The sequence below is a fragment of the Ambystoma mexicanum genome, chromosome 11 (genome assembly GCF_040938575.1).
Source record: "Ambystoma mexicanum isolate Mex_15411 chromosome 11, UKY_AmexF1_1, whole genome shotgun sequence".
Classification (NCBI taxonomy): Eukaryota; Metazoa; Chordata; class Amphibia; order Caudata; family Ambystomatidae; genus Ambystoma; species Ambystoma mexicanum.
In genome coordinates this window covers 1,485,072,730-1,485,094,134 of record NC_090934.1, presented here as the reverse complement: position 1 = coordinate 1,485,094,134, position 21,405 = coordinate 1,485,072,730, and the positions used below count along the sequence as shown (strand labels likewise).

The following is a 21,405-nucleotide window of genomic DNA, read 5'->3' as shown; positions in this document are numbered from 1 at the left end:
CCAGATGGAGAAATGTGGTTTGTAGTGGATCGCTGCTCCTCCACCTCTTGAGGGTCTGTTGTGGCACAGGAGCAAGTATCATCGGGGAAGGCTTTATGCCCGACCACCAAAAGGATTAATTAAGCCATTCCACAGGAATTCATATGTGACCTCTGCTGAAATGCTGTGCCAATCCCATTGGGCAGGTCAGTTTCTTAGAACAATCCTCAGGTTTCATTAAACACTGTCTTTCTATCCTTCAACAATTTCAGCAGTTCACTCTGGCAGAGGGATCAATAATTCCCCGGCCATCAGTTCAAACCTCAGAAATTGAGTGGTGCAGGAGCGTTTCACGAATTCTGAGATAAACATGTGGAGTTCTTTGCTGCTGTTGCGACAGTTCAGGATTCATTTATTGTAATAGGACAGTTTGCCCTTTCGGATCTCGGATTTGTAATTACGGTGGTGGCTCTGCTGGGAGGGGTTTTAGATGGATGGCTTTTGCACTCAAGAGAGTTATTTTGGCTTTTGAGCGGGCATGCAAGTCAATCCATCCCAGTCACTGCAGGCATCACAATGACTAAATAAGTATAGCTAGTCCAGTCTTCATGAACTAAAGGAGTCTGTGCTTGCAGGGTGGTCAATTAACTACACCAGTTCAGTACTCAACACACTAGGGTGTCCACCTAGATGGGCTGCGTACTAACTCACTAAGGGCAATGGCTGGAAGAACCATTCACATCACTCTGGGTAACCCTAGAAACCATTGTTGTGCAGCCTGCTCTGCCATTACAGATGGGGAAAGACCATATGGAAATCTGGCGGGGTCCAACCCCAAAAGGGACAGTCCAGCCCAAATTGCTAGGTTACATCCCTTCTGCACAAGACATCAAGCAACCCGCACCATGATTTGGCCTCTTGTCAGGGAGATGCAGCTTGGGCCTCAAGACACAGGAAGCTTGGGATCCGATCTTGCGGTGACATTAGCAAAGTAGAACTGTGATGGCTGGAACATGTTGAATGAATCATAACTACTACCATTGCTCTGTGCAAGGCTATTGTTTTTAGGCTCTTATGTCATCACAGAAGGTAAAAGACCATATGCAAATAAGGCTTCTTTCCACCTCAAGAGGCAATTCAAATTTCCCACCGACATTAAAGAGGACCATACCATAGAAGGGTAAGGGATTCTTGATCTATTAAAGACCACCATACCACAGAATGGTAAGGGGTTCCTGATCTATTCAGGAGGACCATACCACAGAAGGACAAGGGATTCCTGATCTATTAAAGAAGACCATATCATGGAATAGTAAGGTGTTCCTGATATATTAAAGACGACCATACCATGGAATGGTAAAGGGTTCCTGATCTATTAAAGACGACCATACCATGGAATGGTAAGGGATTCCTGATCAATTAAAGAAAGGTCTTATGGAGAGGGAAGACACAAAACAGAAGGAGATGCAAAGTGGAGTTATAGCACATACACAAAAGTTCCAGGAGTGCAAGACATTAACAGACACGCACATGTCATTAAAACTATCCGTGGAAGTGATATTAAAGTTCCTTGGGTCAGCATGTCCTCTACCTGGCCCTCTGGACATGTTATTTTCTATGACTTTCAACCCTTAGCATTTGTTTTTTGGTCACTGGTGAGGCCCTAAACCGGCAGAGCTGAAGTCCACCATGCCACAGGCTACTTCTGCAAGGGCTTAGAGAATCGAGCGACGTCCACCATGCCACAGGCTACTTCTGCAAGGACTTAGAGAATCGAGCGACGTCCACCATGCCACAGGCTACTTCTGCAAGGGCTTAGGGAATCGAGCGACGTCCACCATGCCACAGGCTACTTCTGCAATGACTTAGAGAATCGAGCGACGTCCACCATGCCACAGGCTACTTCTGCAAGGGCTTAGGGAATCGAGCGACGTCCACCATGCCACAGGCTACTTCTGCAAGGACTTAGAGAATCGAGTGACGTCCACCATGCCACAGGCTACTTCTGCAAGGGCTTAGGGAATCGAGCGACGTCCACCATGCCACAGGCTACTTCTGCAATGGCTTAGGGAATCGAGCGACGTCCACCATGCCACAGGCTACTTCTGCAAGGGCTTAGGGAATCGAGCGACGTCCACCATGCCACAGGCTACTTCTGCAAGGACTTAGAGAATCGAGCGACGTCCACCATGCCACAGGCTACTTCTGCAAGGGCTTAGGGAATCGAGCGACGTCCACCATGCCACAGGCTACTTCTGCAATGACTTAGAGAATCGAGCGACGTCCACCATGCCACAGGCTACTTCTGCAAGGGCTTAGGGAATCGAGCGACGTCCACCATGCCACAGGCTACTTCTGCAAGGGCTTAGGGAATCGAGCGACGTCCACCATGCCACAGGCTACTTCTGCAAGGGCTTAGGGAATCGAGCGACGTCCACCATGCCACAGGCTACTTCTGCAAGGACTTAGAGAATCGAGCGACGTCCACCATGCCACAGGCTACTTCTGCAAGGGCTTAGAGAATCGAGCGACGTCCACCATGCCACAGGCTACTTCTGCAAGGGCTTAGGGAATCGAGCGACGTCCACCATGCCACAGGCTACTTCTGCAAGGGCTTAGGGAATCGAGCGACGTCCACCATGCCACAGGCTACTTCTGCAAGGGCTTAGAGAATCGAGCGACGTCCACCATGCCACAGGCTACTTCTGCAAGGGCTTAGGGAATCGAGCGACGTCCACCATGCCACAGGCTACTTCTGCAAGGGCTTAGGGAATCGAGCGACGTCCACCATGCCACAGGCTACTTCTGCAAGGGCTTAGGGAATCGAGCGACGTCCACCATGCCACAGGCTACTTCTGCAAGGGCTTAGGGAATCGAGCGACGTCCACCATGCCACAGGCTACTTCTGCAAGGACTTAGAGAATCGAGTGACGTCCACCATGCCACAGGCTACTTCTGCAAGGGCTTAGAGAATCGAGCGACGTCCACCATGCCACAGGCTACTTCTGCAAGGGCTTAGAGAATCGAGCGACGTCCACCATGCCACAGGCTACTTCTGCAAGGGCTTAGGGAATCGAGCGACGTCCACCATGCCACAGGCTACTTCTGCAAGGGCTTAGAGAATCGAGCGACGTCCACCATGCCACAGGCTACTTCTGCAAGGGCTTAGGGAATCGAGCGACGTCCACCATGCCACAGGCTACTTCTGCAAGGGCTTAGAGAATCGAGCGACGTCCACCATGCCACAGGCTACTTCTGCAAGGACTTAGAGAATCGAGCGACGTCCACCATGCCACAGGCTACTTCTGCAAGGGCTTAGGGAATCGAGCGACGTCCACCATGCCACAGGCTACTTCTGCAAGGGCTTAAAGAGTCGCTACCACGTGAAATCTCAGCAGAGATTCTGCCAACAGCAAACCAGGTTCATCTCTCCCTTGATACTCATAGTTACTCTGAGTATGTCGGAGTAGAGCAAACGACCAACGACCATAAGCACTGTCCAGAGAAGCTAGATCCACTCCATGGTTTCATGATGTCCACCCAAAATAAATGTGTGCACAGTGGGCCTAAATAGGAGTTAGTTACATAGTTCTTATCCGGAAAACATGGCGTAATTGTTTCGCACCGGGAACAGTGTTGGAGACCTTTGAGGTTACATTTGAATAGATAACCATGGTAACATTGCATTTTTATTTTAACCCCAAGCCCTTGTGCCCTGGAATGAGAACTCTCCTATTTGATGGAAACCAATGGCAATGCCTCTGTGGTGTTGGTAATGCCGTGAGAAACTGGGACGCCTACCTTCATGGCTCCGTAGACGTCGCTGCGGTCGAACATTAGGGTGAAGTAACCCAAGCTTCCCAAGGCGGCCTCCCAGGGCATGTACTGCGTTTCACTGGTGAGGAACCGGGTGGTCTCCAAGGCAGAGGTTGTTGGGATGTATTTAGCCCTAAAAAAAAAGGAAGTTTAATCGTAGCATTCACTTAACTTGCCCAAGCAGTGTGGTTTTGGCAATCAAACACAGCCGATATGGGACACTGGAAACGGATTGCACCGGTCATTTCAAAGGCATCCTGTATGGATGTGTAGCTTATTCACTGCTGGCATGGGCGATATTCAGAAACGTCTTCACACTTAAGTGTGTGTGTGTGTGTGTGTGTGTGTGTTATTTATCAAGTGCGCTGCACATGCGGCAGAATTGACATAACTTGCGCTGCGTTGCTCCCCTGTAACTGAGGATAATGTGCCTTGGGACGGCCTTTGTGCACTTGCTGACGCCGTGTAGAGAGAGCGAGGGAGTCTGGGGCAGAACATGTACGGCAGGTCATCATCGTCCTAGTTAGAGCTGATGCGCACAAGAGCATCAGGCCCACAACTGCGCGGCCCAAGACGAAACCAGTCCATAGCAGCAACTGCAAAGGAGCTCATATTGCTCCAAAGCGTAATAAGACGGCCGGCAGCCGGTACGTTAGCACGGCAAGCTAAACAACTCCCTGCGGCCACATTGTCATCATTTGCACGGCAGAGTTCCTATGGGCAGGGGAGAAGTCAGTGCACGCGTATGCTGCCTTTTGCCCTGCACGTTTGCACTCCATCGTGGAATAAAAAGTGAGTAAACGCTGCCTGGCATGCTCGCATGCTGGGCAGCGTTTACTTTGAATTGTGCACGCCTCTTGCCATGCATGCATGGCAAGCAGCATTCACAATTCGAATTAAACCTTGCCTGACATGCAGCAGGGTTTAAGTTTAATTGTAAATGCTGCCTGCCATCCAAGCATGGCAGGTATCATTTACAATGGATCCCTAATGGGTCCCATAGCTTAATGCTGATGCATAAAGCTACTGGATCCCATAGGGATCTCCAGTATTTGCACGGGGATGAAAATCCATGCTGGTGCAAAAGCTGGAGCATTTTTATGGTGGAAAGGAAGAAAGGAGGCGAAATGAAGCGTAAGGAAAATGGCATTTTACTTTTTGTTTGTGCTGGAATTTAACGTTACATTTTGTATCTTGTTTTATTCTCAGCAATTGGTTTTGGGCTCTGCTTTCTGACTGGCGCGCGTAGATCGCCTTACTCTCATGCACTAATGAGCGTGCATTCAGAGTTTCAGCTCCTGCAGTGCACCCTTGCCTGTGTGTGCTCGCCTCCCTCTCCTGTGGTGGCACGAGATGGCTTTATAATCAAGACAAAGGAGCTGTTCTCAGTTCATTAAATGACGTCAGGTAGACGCAAGGGGCCTGATTCATGAAGTGTGTTATGATGGCGCAATCCCATATAATCAAGACACAAGAGCTGTTCTCAGGTCATTAAATGACGTCAGGTAGACGTAAGGGGTCTGATTCATGGACGTGTTTTATGATGGCGCAATCCTACAGGAAAGCGTTCCATGAATCAGGCCCCATGAACAGGAAGGAATGGTATATAACCATTGCCGGGTCACACGGATCTGTGCAAATGGACCGAAAATATAAACTACTAGAATCATCCTTTACCCTTTATCTTGAATTATATCTTTTTAAAAAATATCAAGAAGTGGGATATTGTATTGTGTTTTTAAACTTTATGGAATTGAATATGAATGGGTGCATCAATAATGAATTAAAACATATATATTAATTATGATCTAAGGACCGCAGTGGAGGGCGCCCCGCAGGTGTTATAGCTCCCAGCGGCCCGGGGTGAGTCCCGCGGTGCGCGCAGCCGCAGGAGAACCTGTCACGGAAATGTAAGGCGGGGTCCAGGTATTTCCGTGATGCGAGAGGCGGGACAAGCGGGGAACTAGGAGAGGAGGGCGAGCAATAGGCAAGTCGGGGGTTCACCAGAGGAAGTTACTATCCCTTTGTTTGCCCAGGGTTCCGATGCGTCTTTAACCCTCAGCGAACCTGGGGATTCCATTCAATATTTTGAGATTTAAAAAAGATGGCTTGAAAAGGTACGCAATGAAATATATAAATGTTATATATTTGTGCGCGTACCTTACTATGGAAGCGATCTTGAAGTACAGGCAAGCAAACAAATATATCAATGTAAGCGTTTATATAGTTAGGTGCGTATCTTACTATGGCTTGTGTACTTTTTGGGCCACGCCCACCCCATAAGCCATGCCCCAAATGAGCCCCACCACTCGATTTCTTAAGCCACTTAAAGCTCTGGGCCCGATATGCCATGCCATGTTTCCCTACAGTGTGCCACTCTAAACCTTTTATCCTTTATAAATAGAATCTTGGGTTGGCTTGTACTGCTAGCCCCCCCCCCGCCCCCTCAACTGAGCTCTGCACTCAGGGGGAGCCGAGGCCAGGAGCGTCACCAGATTATCCCGCCCTCAGGCTGGCGTCGGCTGCCCCCCCCCTTACCTTTCGTTATGTGGGAAGGGACTGCAGGGACTTTAAGGGCTCCCAGGGTTCAAGCGGAGAGACACATGCCCCCCCCTCCCCCATGCCCCCCTCCCACCGCCCCACCGGGTCTAGACAGAGTCATGTGTTATCAGAATGATCGAACAATATTCAACATATATCAAAATATTCATGGATGAAAGGACAGATGAACTCACAGCATTCAGAGGAACGAATGACAACATCCCCACAAGTTTACGAATATCGTATTGCTTTAAAGCACACGATTTTAAATATTGTAAAACACATTTAAAACAACTTTTGTAGATGAATTCAGTTTGCCAGAAATGCCACATGACCTGTTTCACAGCAGCTCCAGGCACCTCGGGGTGAGATGCGCCCCCTTCAGGAGGGGGGGGGGGGGTTCATGGCCTTAGCATTGGGTCCTGCTGGGGGGTGCCCTGGTGTGCACTGTCCCGCCCGATCTTAGCACCCATGTAATCCTCCCAAATGACAGCGCAGGGTCACACCATTCGCAAAGGGGAGTGCTGTTCACTTTACTGCTCATCATTTAAGACCCAGAGGGAGTGGTCCTCGAGGAGAGGGTAGCGCTGCTCGCATGCGGTCATCGTGTGACTTTCAGGGTCATGGCAGAGGGTCTGAAAGTGCCTCCAGCCACACATGTAAATCGAGTGACTCATTAGATAATAGCGACGTTTAGGGAAATGTCTATAACAGGGGATTGCCGCCCACACATTGTGTTTCCTGTTTCTTAGGCCATGCCAGTCCCATTGTAGACCCCACCCCTCACCCATGGACCCTCCTAGGGTCCGTATGCCCCTGTGTTATGGCCCTTTGAAGAGGATGAAGTTGTATCTTGTCTTTGCAACTCACCGCGCCAAGTTAAAGGCATCGTCGATGATCTGAGCACGATTAATAACTGGAAACACCTACAAAACACAAGGCGAGAGTTATAGCAAGTGGCGGTCACCCCCTCTTCCACCTGTCAGAAAACACCTCCTTTTACACGCACCCTCATTACCCTGAAGCCCCTCCCAGCCCCTCTTTCATGCAGGCTTCTTTTCTGGTTTCACTCTGGGGAGCATTTTTCATGCTACAATGACTATACTGCAGCCTGCTCCTCTAACACAACTATTGTGTTATGGCCCAAATACACTTGTGTTTGCCTTCGCCTTCCACTCGTATCTATCAGAGGGTCTTTACTTGGTTTGAGGGGCTCTTAATAAGACAGTGATGTCACATTGGTAGACCCCTGCCTGGATGCAAGTGAGGCACGACAACACCAGGAAAGGACCTTAAACGAACGGACACGCAGGTCTATGAGCCAGGCTAGGGGCCTATTGAGAGGGTGCGGTAGCCAATCCTACTCCTCCTGGTGCAGTCTGTAACCCGTGGTAAAGGCCTGCCCTGGAATGTCTCTCAAGATACGCAGGTGTTTCTGCGCTGGCAATGAGGGGGTAAGGGCTGGCTAAAGGATAGGAGACGGAGCCCGTGGAGGGAGGAGAGTGGTGGCAGCCTTGGTGCTTCTTGCGTGACTGGCATGGGCACAGGGAGTTGTTTTGCTGCCTTCTTTCGCACCTTGGCGTGGGTCTAGTTACGGCAAGTATCTTGTCTTTGTTAGTCCTGACGTTGTGCTCCACTCAAGACATCTCATTTATGTTATCAAAGTCTCGATGATGAGATGTTTAAACGGTTTATAGTCATAATGTAGAAACCAATAATGTCGAAAGTCATTTTTTCGAAAAAAAAAATGTCGAAAAAAAAATGTCGATTTTTTTTAATGCATTTTTTCATTTTTTTTTCGAAATGGGGGGTTCCCCCAACCCCTTTTTTTACATTTTTTTTTGTTTTACCCATTTTTTTTATCCCGAACCCCAAAATAAATATATAATTTAAAAAAACGGAATTCGACATTTTTTTTTTCGACATTTTTTTTTCGAAAAAATGACCGACCACCTATTTTTTCCATACAGTCTTAACCCCATCTAAGCTGGCTCCACACTGCCTTCAGTTTCGCCTGTCCCCCCCAAACTGATCAACACTCGGGCAAGTGGGTGAGTCAAACCGCAGTGCGCCTGCACCAAATATGACACTGCATCAGAAAATACTCTTTTCTCTAAGAAACAATCTACCCCTATTAATGACCATTGTAAATTCATTTGCAAGAATTGTTTGGGTTTCGTTTGGTTGCTTTAGCCTTGACGAAGACCTTCCAGGGGTGAAACTCGTCCACCTGCACCAATTGGTTTGTTTTGCTTCCTGAGGACTATGTTATGATCCTTCTCACTGATAGAAGTTTTCTATTTGAGCTTGAGTGTCCTGGCTGAAAGGTGATCATTAGTTCACTGCACTCCAGTGAGGCGCGCTTCACAGCGCTGCAAGAAGCACGGCCACTGATGGCCGACTCTATAATGGAAGCAAGCAGGTACTTATTGTATTGAGCGAGCTGTTCCTTTGTGCCTAGCCACCCTCTGGTGTCCTTCCGGGATCATTCCCAGGGTGCACACAGTGCCAAGGTACCCCAGAATACTTCTGTGGGGCCAGTGGCTCCAAGTCCAGGTCCCGGGAGACAGATCCACTTCACACTTTCAAGCTATCCATACAAAACAGATTTGATGGGAGTGAATCTGAGCGGGTGCATTGTGGGTAGTCACTGACTCTGCCTCAGGGCCGCAACTTGTGGCTCTCCGTATGGACGGGTGCATTGGGGGTAGTCACGGACTCTGCCTCAGGGCCGCAACCTGTGGCCCTCCGTATGAACGGGTGCATTGTGGGTAGTCACTGACTCTGCCACAGGGCCGCAACCTGTGGCTCTCCAGGGCCGCAACCTGTGGCTCTCCATATGAACGGGTGCATTGTGGGTAGTCACTGACTCTGCCTCAGGGCCGCAACCTGTGGCTCTCCATATGAACGGGTGCATTGTGGGTAGTCATTGACTCTGCCTCAGGGCCGCAACCTGTGGCTCTCCAGATGTTTTGGAATACAAATCCCAGAAGCTCTAGCCAGCACAGTCAATGGTGAAAGATCATGGGAGTCGCAGTCCAGAACATCTGCATGTTGCAGACCTCTGGACGATACTAAACAGCTGGGTGCATCCAAGTTTAAGACCCCATGATTAGGACACATGTAGTTCATTATTATGAAATAAATACATGTAAAGCCAATTTAAAGCCAAACCTACTCGGTGGTCTGTATCCAGCTGCCGGATCAGCCGCCTCCAGTTCTCTTGGTCATAGTTAACCCTGTAATATCCTGTCACATTGAGGTTGGCCAGTATCCAGTCCGAGCTCCCCTTGTCCACCTTCCAAGCATCGTAGACCCCTGGAAAAAAACAAAAGAGGTGTGTTGGGCTGCATTAGATCCAAAATGATATAGCAAAGAGAAACGTGTTTTTTAATATTCTTTTAGGCAAAATGCAAAAGGACACTGTTGCAAAAACATGACACCAGAGGCAGGGAGTGTGCAGGAAACGACTTCCTCTATTAAAAAAAACAGTGATGGCTGGAAGGTTTGGAATGATTCATAACCACTGGCATTGCTCCGGGCGACCCTCCAGAAAATCGTTCTTTGCCTGCCAAGCCATTACAGAAGGAGAAAGAGCATATGTAAATCAGGCTCGGCCACACCCCCAAAAGGGACAGTCCAGCCCAAAGTGCTTGGTCGCATCCCTTCTGCAGGAGGCCGCAAGCATCCCCAGACATGTTTCAGCCAAATTGGGCATCATCAGACAGAGGAATTCCTCCAACAAGCCCAGTCCTAGGGTCCCATCAAATTGCTTGTTTTGGGGCTAATGTTCCAGAAGAGGGAAGAGAATGGGTGTGGTCAAGCATCATGACCAATAGCTGTAGGCGGCTAACACTGTTGCCAGGTGACAAGACGCCAATCAGCAGCCATATTACAGAGCTGGACACGTAACCTGCACGCCACGTCTGGCACAGCATGATGCAAATGCCCTTTGTAAGGCCAATAGGACTGCCCCGCCACATGCCACAGGAAATAAATCAGCTTGGGCGGAACAAATTAAAATGTCTTTTATTAAATTGCATTTCTGTGTCATTTTTCTCCAGAGGTACCAGAGTGCACAGACAAAACATGCACGCGGTGGTGGAAAATTCTGCTGGTTACTTACCTGTCCCTTTCATTTCCCCAGACACATGGCAGTGAGAACTCCAGTGGCTCATTACACATTCGTTCTGTCCTTTAAAAGTGTTGTTATTCCTTCAACCCATGTGGCCCCATTGGAGCAGAACCTGCCCAGATTTGGAATGGAGCCCAGCAATATCATTTTGTGCCACTGTAATAGTACACCAGATTACAGGGGGCGTTTGTATCAACAATATCACAAGTTAGCAGAGTATCTATGGCCCATCCGAAACCTTCCCCTCGGCAATAACAGAGGACTCAGCTATGGGGCAAGTTACACTGTCTTTTGTTCTCCAATAGGCATAGATCATACAGGAAACCACAAATATCATACTGCATTCTCAGCGTGCGAGCCTGTGTCACCCAGTTTTGTATCGCAGTGACGTGCAAACATTAACACCATCCCCAAAAACCTATGGGAACCCCCTATTGGTTAGCTCGGGCATACTACCTATAGAACCCATATACATCTGGATTCTCACTAGTCTTCCCATGTCCAGTGGCTTCCCCTGAGGATTCCCCCAAAACGATCTATCACTTTGTGAGGTCGCACAAAGACCATTGGCCCATGCAACATTCTACAGCACCCCGTGATCTGAGCGTCTGGATTGGCTGGAGACGATCCCCCCAGGCCAGGGACCATGTTTCGTTCACAGCGCTCAGTGTATCTTTTCAAGGAAATGAGAGAGACTATGTGTCCCCACTGTTGCCATAGGTCTGATCTATTAGCCTGAGAGAGTGCCTGCAGTTTGCAGTTTTTGGTGGACAATGCATGTATCAATTTTTCTGCTTCGCTGCTGGGAACAGCTGCTCTTCACACCGTGAGTAAATAGCCATTGTTTGGCTCTGCTGGGTCATGTGTACTAGGAACACAAAACAGAGACTTTCTGTCTACAATTAGGAGGATTTTATTCTGTATTTCGCAGGTGGCTCACGGCCTCAGATATCAGGAATAATTTGCCTGCCCTTGTGATTGGCTGCGAACACCGTCTCTGTGCTTCGTGCTGCAGAGCCTGTATCTCTCCCTCTGTGTGTTTGAGGCGTGTGGTTTCACGTGTTTTCACTACAGCCATTCTATGGTTTCCCTATATGTTCTAATATCTTCTTAGATGTTAGTCATGATAGAGCCCTATAGGTTCCTTATACGTCCCCGTAGATCCTTATGGTTGGTTGTGGTAAAGCGGTTGTAACCCTGGTCCACGTAGGTTTGGCATTCTTGCATTTCTGCATTTGGCTAAAGGAAAGGAAAAGCTCTTGACAGTGTGTACATGTATCTGTCCTCTATCTATAGAAGGTGTAAGAATGTTCTTTGTCTATACGTGTGTGTGTCTGTGTATCTTCGTGCAGGACTAACACTGCTATGCCGTGTTCGGGATAAGGTTTAAAGGGACGTCTGAGAGAATATCTCTTTGCATGTGTGGGTACACTGGCGCGCATTGGTGACATGAAGGCCATTCCAGGGACATACTCTTCACCACCAATCACAGATTGCCTGGTCCAGCCTTTGGAGGATGGCATATTCATTAGTAGGCATTTTTTTAATCTTGTTTTGGTAGGGTCGGGGGCATGGAAATAAAGAGAGGCCCATCATCTGACAGTGCAGTGTATTTATTTAGTTGCTAATCAAGTGTTTGGTGCATCCCACAGCTTCCTCAGAGTACTTTACCCTAAAAGCAGGAATGAGTCATTAGAGAGACGATGGCATAACATATGACTTTGTGGTCACTGCCTCCCGCATTACCCTGAACTTTAGAGCAGCGACTGGCCAGGATATCGCACGCCTCATGAGGGCAAAGAATGAGTGAGGAGGCGGAAGTGAAATCGTAGGGTGAGGCAAAGGTGATGTCTCTGCTAACAAAAAGCTAAAGGGTTTAAGTTTTCTTCTGAAGATGTAGCTGACTTCCTCTCAGAGATGAGGTGGGGAGAGAATTCCGCGCACATTACCATGCAACTCTCTCTCTCTAGTCTTCCCTAAGGCCCAACTACTTCTGCAGGCCACACCCTGGATGTTCTGATCTCTAGCCCTCTCACCACTCCTCTCTCTTGGACTGACCACCTTTTTCTCTCCTCTCACCTTTCACTCTCTGCCCCTCAGGTTTAGCCGACCCCAGCACTGCCACCCACCTACTCGGTCGGTTATATAGTGTGAGGGATAGAAGTAGGTTTACACACAGGACGGTGGAATTTACTTTGATGGACATTCTGACAGACGCCTTAAATATTAGTTTTGAGCCAGGGAACCCCCTCTTAGAAATTAGGGATATTGAGGACCTCTTTTCCATTTCCAAAGTCTATAACCCAAATCATGCCCCCTGTGTGTCAGCCTTCTTCGAGCCCCTTACAGTTGCCCCATACACTGATAAGGGGCTGTCTTTAGGCATGGCTTGATGTGAACATGTCATAGGACCATCAGGCACAGTCATGACAACGAGGACCATGAAAGCCATCGGGCCGTGCTTTAAGCTGCATCACCCGACAGCCCCTGGGAGGTGCAGAAATACTCAGCACTGGGGGAAGCAAGCAACCATTACTCAGAGGTGCAGGAATACTGAGCCCAGGGGGAAGGAAGCAATCATCCCTGGGGGGTGCAGGAATACCCAGCGCAGGGGTAGGAAGCAACCATCACTGGGAGGTGCAGCAATACTCAGCCCCAAGGGAAGGAAGCAACCATCTCTGAGAGGTGCAGGAATACTCAGCCCAGGGGGAAGGAAGCAACAATCAGTGGGAGGTGCACGAATACTCAGCCGAGGGGGAAGGAAGCACCATCACTGGGAGGTGCAGGAATACTCAGCCCAGGGGAAGGAAGCAACCATCACTGGGAGGTGCAGGAATACTCAGCCCAGGGGGAAGGAAGCAACCATCACTGGGAGGTGCAGGAATACTCATCCCAGGGGGAAGGAAGCAACCATCCCTGGGAGGTGCAGGAATACTCAGCCCCAGGCGAAGGAAGCAACCATCACTGGGAGGTGCAGGAATACTCAGCCCCAGGGGATGGAAGCAACCATCCCTGGGAGGTGCAGGAATACTCAGCCCCAGGGGAAGGAAGCAACCATCACTGGGAGGTGCAGGAATACTCAGCCCCAGGGGAAGGAAGCAACCATCACTGGGAGGTGCAGGAATACTCAGCCCAGGGGAAGGAAGCAACCATCACTGGGAGGTGCAGGAATACTCAGCCCAGGTGGGAGGAAGCAACCATCACTGGGAGGTGCAGGAATACTCAGCTCAGGCGGGAGGAAGCAACCATCACTGGGAGGTGCAGGAATACTCAGCCCAGAAGGGAAGAAGCAACCATCACTGGGAGGTGCAGGAATACTCAGCCTAGGGGGAAGGAAGCAACCATCCCTGAGAGGTGCAGGAATACTCAGCCCAGGGGGAAGGAAGCAACCATTAGTGGGAGGTGCACAAATACTCAGCCGAGGGGGAAGGAAGCACCATCACTGGGAGGTGCAGGAATACTCAGCCCAGTGGAAGGAAGCAACCATCACTGGGAGGTGCAGGAATACTCAGCCCAGGGGGAAGGAAGCAACCATCACTGGGAGGTGCAGGAATACTCATCCCAGGGGGAAGGAAGCAACCATCCCTGGGAGGTGCAGGAATACTCAGCCCCAGGGGAAGGAAGCAACCATCACTGGGAGGTGCAGGAATACTCAGCCCCAGGGGAAGGAAGCAACCATCCCTGGGAGGTGCAGGAATACTCAGCCCCAGGGGAAGGAAGCAACCATCACTGGGAGGTGCAGGAATACTCAGCCCCAGGGGAAGGAAGCAACCATCACTGGGAGGTGCAGGAATACTCAGCCCAGGGGAAGGAAACAACCATCACGGGGAGGTGCAGGAATACTCAGCCGAGGGGGAAGGAAGCAACCATCCCTGGGGGGTGCAGGAATACCCAGCCGAGGGGGAAGGAAGCAACCATCCCTGGGAGGTGCAGGAATACTCAGCCGAGGGGAAGGAAGCAACCATCACTGGGAGGTGCAGGAATACTCAGCCGAGGGGGGAGGAAGCAACCATCACTGGGAGGTGCAGGAATACTCAGCCCAGGGGAAGGAAGCAACCATCACTGGGAGGTGCAGGAATACTCAGCCGAGGGGGAAGGAAGCAACCATCCCTGAGAGGTGCAGGAATACTCAGCCCAGGGTGGAGGAAGCAACCATCACTGGGAGGTGCAGGAATACTCAGCCCAGGGTGAAGTAAGAAACCATCACTGGGAGGTGCACGAATACTCAGCCGAGGGGGAAGGAAGCAACCATCCCTGAGAGGTGCAGGAATACTCAGCCCAGGGTGGAGGAAGCAACCATCACTGGGAGGTGCAGGAATACTCAGCGCAGGGGGAAGGAAGCACCATCACTGGGAGGTGCAGGAATACTCAGCCCAGGGGGGAGAGGGCAACCATCACTGGGAGGTGCAGGAATACTCAGCCCCAGGGGAAGGAAGCAACCATCACTGGGAGGTGCAGGAATACTCAGCCCAGGGGGAAGGAAGCAACCATTACTAGGAGGTGCAGGAATACTCAGTGCAGGGGGAAGGAAGCACCATCACTGGGAGGTTCAGGAATACTCAGCCCAGGGGGGAGGAAGCAACCATCACTGGGAGGTGCAGGAATACTCAGCCCCAGGCGAAGGAAGCAACCATCACTGGGAGGTGCAGGAATACTCAGCCCCAGGGGATGGAAGCAACCATCCCTGGGAGGTGCAGGAATACTCAGCCCCAGGGGAAGGAAGCAACCATCACTGGGAGGTGCAGGAATACTCAGCCCCAGGGGAAGGAAGCAACCATCACTGGGAGGTGCAGGAATACTCAGCCCAGGGGAAGGAAGCAACCATCACTGGGAGGTGCAGGAATACTCAGCCCAGGTGGGAGGAAGCAACCATCACTGGGAGGTGCAGGAATACTCAGCTCAGGCGGGAGGAAGCAACCATCACTGGGAGGTGCAGGAATACTCAGCCCAGAAGGGAAGAAGCAACCATCACTGGGAGGTGCAGGAATACTCAGCCTAGGGGGAAGGAAGCAACCATCCCTGAGAGGTGCAGGAATACTCAGCCCAGGGGGAAGGAAGCAACCATTAGTGGGAGGTGCACAAATACTCAGCCGAGGGGGAAGGAAGCACCATCACTGGGAGGTGCAGGAATACTCAGCCCAGTGGAAGGAAGCAACCATCACTGGGAGGTGCAGGAATACTCAGCCCAGGGGGAAGGAAGCAACCATCACTGGGAGGTGCAGGAATACTCATCCCAGGGGGAAGGAAGCAACCATCCCTGGGAGGTGCAGGAATACTCAGCCCCAGGGGAAGGAAGCAACCATCACTGGGAGGTGCAGGAATACTCAGCCCCAGGGGAAGGAAGCAACCATCCCTGGGAGGTGCAGGAATACTCAGCCCCAGGGGAAGGAAGCAACCATCACTGGGAGGTGCAGGAATACTCAGCCCCAGGGGAAGGAAGCAACCATCACTGGGAGGTGCAGGAATACTCAGCCCAGGGGAAGGAAACAACCATCAAGGGGAGGTGCAGGAATACTCAGCCGAGGGGGAAGGAAGCAACCATCCCTGGGGGGTGCAGGAATACCCAGCCGAGGGGGAAGGAAGCAACCATCCCTGGGAGGTGCAGGAATACTCAGCTGAGGGGAAGGAAGCAACCATCACTGGGAGGTGCAGGAATACTCAGCCGAGGGGGGAGGAAGCAACCATCACTGGGAGGTGCAGGAATACTCAGCCCAGGGGAAGGAAGCAACCATCACTGGGAGGTGCAGGAATACTCAGCCGAGGGGGAAGGAAGCAACCATCCCTGAGAGGTGCAGGAATACTCAGCCCAGGGTGGAGGAAGCAACCATCACTGGGAGGTGCAGGAATACTCAGCCCAGGGTGAAGTAAGAAACCATCACTGGGAGGTGCACGAATACTCAGCCGAGGGTGAAGGAAGCAACCATCCCTGAGAGGTGCAGGAATACTCAGCCCAGGGTGGAGGAAGCAACCATCACCGGGAGGTGCAGGAATACTCAGCGCAGGGGGAAGGAAGCACCATCACTGGGAGGTGCAGGAATACTCAGCCCAGGGGGGAGAGGGCAACCATCACTGGGAGGTGCAGGAATACTCAGCCCCAGGGGAAGGAAGCAACCATCACTGGGAGGTGCAGGAATACTCAGCCCAGGGGGAAGGAAGCAACCATTACTAGGAGGTGCAGGAATACTCAGCGCAGGGGGAAGGAAGCAACTATCACTGGGAGGTGCCGTAATACTCAGCCCAGGAGGAAGGAAGCAACCATCACTGGGAGGTGCCGGAATACTCAGCCCAGGGGGAAGGAAGCAACCATCACTGGGAGGTGCAGGAATACTCAGCCCAGGGGAAAGGAAGCAACTATCACTGGGAGGTGCAGGAATACTCATCCCAGGCAGGAGGAAACAACCATCACTGGGAGGTGCAGGAATACTCAGCCCAGGGAGGAGGAAGCAACCATCACTGGGAGGTGCAGGAATACTCAGCCCAGGGGGAAGGAAGAAACCATCACTGGGAGGTGCAGGAATACTCAGCCCAGGGCGAAGGAAGCAAACATCACTGGGAGGTGCAGGAATACTCAGCCCAGGGCGAAGGAAGCAAACATCACTGGGAGGTGCAGGAATACTCAGCGCAGGGTGAAGGATGGAACCATCCCTGGGGGGTGCAGGAATACCCAGCAGTGGGGGAAGGAAGCAACCATCACTGGGAGGTGCAGGAATACTCAACCCCAGGGGAAGGAAGCAACCATCACTGGGAGGTGCAGGAATACTCAGCCCAGGGGGAAGGAAGCAACTATCACTGGGAGGTGCAGGAATACTCATCCCAGGCAGGAGGAAACAACCATCACTGGGAGATGCAGGAATACTCAGCCCAGGGGGAAGGAAGCAACTATCACTGGGAGGTGCAGGAATACTCATCCCAGGCAGGAGGAAACAACCATCACTGGGAGGTGTAGGAATACTCAGCCCAGGGTGGAGGAAGCAACCATCACTGGGAGGTGCAGGAATACTCAGCCCAGGTGGGAGGAAGCAACCATCCCTGGGGGGTGCAGGAATACCCAGCACAGGGGGAAGGAAGCAACCATCACGGGGAGGTGCAGGAATACTCAGTGCAGGGGGAAGGAAGCAACCATGCCTGAGATGTGCAGGAATACTCACCCCCAGGGGAAGGAAGCAACCATCACTGAGAGGTGGAGGAATACTCATCCCGGGGGAAGGAAGCAACAATCACTGGGAGGTGCAGGAATACTCAGTCCCAGGGGAAGGAAGCAACCATCACTGAGAGGTGCAGGAATACTCATCCCGGGGGAAGGAAGCAACCATCACTGAGAGATGCAGGAATACTCATCCCAGGGGAAGAAAGCAACCATCACTGGGAGCTGCAGGAATACTCAGCGCAAGGGGAAGGAAGCAACCATCACTGGGAGGTGCAGGAATACTCATCCCAGGGGAAGGAAGCAACCATCACTGGGAGGTGCAGGAATACTCAGCCCAGGGGTAAGGAAGCAACCATGCCTGAGAGGTGCAGGAATACTCAGCCCAGGGAGGAGGAAGCAACCATCACTGGGAGGTGCAGGAATACTCAGCCCAGGGAAAGGAAGCAACCATCACTGGGAGGTGCCAGAATACTCATCCCAGGAGGAAGGAAGCAACCATGCCTGAGAGGTGCAGGAATACTCACCCCCAGGGGAAGGAAGCAACCATCACTGAGAGGTGGAGGAATACTCATCCCGGGGGAAGGAAGCAACAATCACTGGGAGGTGCAGGAATACTCAGTCCCAGGGGAAGGAAGCAACCATCACTGAGAGGTGCAGGAATACTCATCCTGGGGGAAGGAAGCAACCATCACTGAGAGGTGCAGGAATACTCATCCCAGGGGAAGAAAGCAACCATCACTGGGAGCTGCAGGAATACTCAGCGCAAGGGGAAGGAAGCAACCATCACTGGGAGGTGCAGGAATACTCATCCCAGGGGAAGGAAGCAACCATCACTGGGAGGTGCAGGAATACTCAGCCCAGGGGTAAGGAAGCAACCATGCCTGAGAGGTGCAGGAATACTCGGCCCAGGGAGGAGGACGCAACCATCACTGGGAGGTGCAGGAATACTCAGCCCAGGGAAAGGAAGCAACCATCACTAGAGGTGCCGGAATACTCAGCCCAGGTGGAAGGAAGCAACCATGCCTGAGAGGTGCAGGAATACTCAGCCCAGGGAGGAGGAAGAAACCATCACTGGGAGGTGCAGGAATACTCAGCCCTGGGGGAAGGAAGCAACCATCACTGGGAGGTGCAGGAATACTCAGCGCAGGGGGAAGGAAGCATCCATCACTGGGAGGTGCAGGAATACTCAGCGCAGGGGGAAGCAAGCAACCATCCCTAAGAGGGTGCAGTAATGCTCAGCCCAGGGGGAAGGAAGCAACCAACACTGGGAGGTGCAGGAATACTCAGCCCAGGGGGAAGGAAGCAGCCATCAATCGGAGGTGCAGGAATACTCAGCCCGGGGGAAGGAAGCAACCATCACTGGGAGGTGCAGGAATACTCAGCCCAGGGGGAAGGAAGCAACCATCACTGGGAGGTGCAGGAATACTCAGCCCAGGCGGGAGGAAGCAACCATCACTCGGAGGTGCAGGAATACTCAGCCCAGGCGGGAGGAAGCAACCATCACTAGGAGGTGCAGGAATACTCAGCCCAGGGGGAAGGAAGCAACCATCACTGGGAGGTGCAGGAATACTCAGCCACGGGGGAAGGAATCAACCATCACTGGGAGGTGCAGGTATACTCAGCCCAGGCGGGAGGAAGCAACCATCACTCGGAGGTGCAGGAATACTCAGCCCAGGCGGGAGGAAGCAACCATCACTAGGAGGTGCAGGAATACTCAGCCCAATGGGAAGGAAGCAACCATCACTGGGAGGTGCAGGAATACTCAGCCACGGAGGAAGGAAGCAACCATCACTGGGAGGTGCAGGAATACTCAGCCACCGGGGAAGGAATCAACCATTACTCGGAGGTGCAGGAATACTCAGCCCAGGCGGGAGGAAGCAACCATCACTAGGAGGTGCAGGAATACTCAGCCTAGGGGGAAGGAAGCAACCATCACTGGGAGGTGCAGGAATACTCAGCCCAGGTGGGAGGAAGCAACCATCACTGGGAGGTGCAGGAATACTCAGCCCAGGCGGGAGGAAGCAACCATCACTGCGAAGTGCAGGAATACTCAGAGCAGGGGGAAGGAAGCAACCATCACTGGGAGGTGCAGGAATACTCAGCGCAGGGGGAAGGAAGCACCATCACTGGGAGGTGCAGGAATACTCAGCCCAGGGGGGAGGAAGCAACCATCACTGGGAGGTGCAGGAATACTCAGCCCAGGGGGAAGAAAGCACCATCACTGGGAGGTGCAGGAATACTCAGCCCAGGGGGAAGGAAGCAACCATCAGTGGGAGGTGCATGAATACTCAGCCCAGGGGGAAGGAAGCAACCATCACTGGGAGGTGCAGGAATACTCTTCCCAGGCAGGAGGAAACAACCATCACTGGGAGGTGCAGGAATACTCAGCCCAGGGTGGAGGAAGCAACCATCCCTGGGAGGTGCAGGAATACTCAGCCCAGAGGGAAGGAAGTAACCATCCCTAATGGGGTGCAGGAATACTCAGCCCCGGGGGGAGGTAGCAACCATCCCTGGGAGGTGCAGGAATACTCAACCCAGGGGGAAGGAAGCAACCATCACTGAGAGCTGCAGGAATACTCAGCCCAGGGAGGAGGAAGCAGCCATCACTGGGAGGTGCAGGAATACTCAGCCCAGGGGGGGGAAGCAACCATCACTGGGAGGTGCAGGAATACTCAGCCCCAAGGGAAGGAAGCAACCATCACTGAGAGGTGCAGGAATACTCAGCCCAGGGCGAAGGAAGCAACCATAACTGGGAGGTGCAGGAATACTCAGCACAGGGGGAAGGAAGCAACCATCACTGGGAGGGGCAGGAATACTCAGCACAGGGGGAAGGAAGCAACCATCACTGGGAGGTGCAGGAATACTCAGCCAAGGGGGAAGGAAGGAACCATCTTTGGGGGTGCAGGAATACTCAGCGCAGGGGGAAGGAAGCAACCATCCCTAAGAGGGTGCAGAAATACTCAGCCGAGGGGGAAGGAAGCAAGCATCACTGGGAGGTGCAGGAATACTCAGCGCAGGGGGAAAGGAAGCAAACATCACTGGGAGGTGCAGGAATACTCAGCCCAGGGGGAAGGAAGGAACCATCCCTGGGGGTGCAGGAATACTCTGGGAGGTGCAGGAATACTGAGCGCAGGGAAGGAAGCAAACATCACTGGGAGGTGCAGGAATACTCAGCCCAGGGAGGAGGAAGCAACCATCACCAGGAGGTGCAGGAATACTCAGCCCAGAGGGAAGGAAGCAACCATCACTGGGAGGTGCAGGAATACTCAGCCCAGGGGGAAGGAAGGAACCATCCCTGGGGGTGCAGGAATACTCTGGGAGGTGCAGGAATACTGAGCGCAGGGAAGGAAGCAAACATCACTGGGAGGTGCAGGAATACTCAGCCCAGGGAGGAGGAAGCAACCATCACCAGGAGGTGCAGGAATACTCAGCCCAGAGGGAAGGAAGCAACCATCACTGGGAGGTGCAGGAATGCTCACCCCCAGGGGAAGGAAGCAACCATCAGAGAGTTGTGCAGGAATACTCATCCCGGGGGAAGGAAGTAACTATCACTGAGAGGTGCAGGATTACTCATCCCAAGGGAAGAAAGCAACCATCACTGAGAGGTGCAGGAATACTAAGCGCAAGAGGAAGGAAGTAACCATCACTGGGAGGTGCAGGAATACTCATCCAAGGGGAAGGAAGCAACCATCACTAGGAGGTGCCGGAATACTCAGTCTAGGGGGAAGGAAGCAATGTTGCCTGAGAGGTGCAGGAATACTCAGCCCAGGGAGGAGGAAGCAACCAT

At 52.0% G+C, this 21,405-nt stretch overlaps 1 protein-coding gene across 5 annotated transcripts in view; it reads right to left on the bottom strand.

The window, feature by feature from the left end:
* LOC138504626 (aminopeptidase N-like) overlaps positions 1 to 21,405 on the bottom strand; it is a 554,696-nt gene that overhangs the window by 107,822 nt on the left and 425,469 nt on the right. For all 5 annotated transcript variants that reach the window (XR_011279874.1, XM_069625220.1, XM_069625223.1 and 2 more), the window contains 3 exons: positions 9,515 to 9,654; positions 7,207 to 7,262; positions 3,781 to 3,928 (listed from right to left, as the gene is read on the bottom strand). Coding sequence is in view for 4 of the 5 variants with exons in the window: in XM_069625220.1 (XP_069481321.1) it covers positions 3,781 to 3,928; positions 7,207 to 7,262; positions 9,515 to 9,654 (344 nt within the window). In the remaining variant the exon portion in view is untranslated. The remainder of the gene's footprint in view (positions 1 to 3,780; positions 3,929 to 7,206; positions 7,263 to 9,514; positions 9,655 to 21,405) is intronic.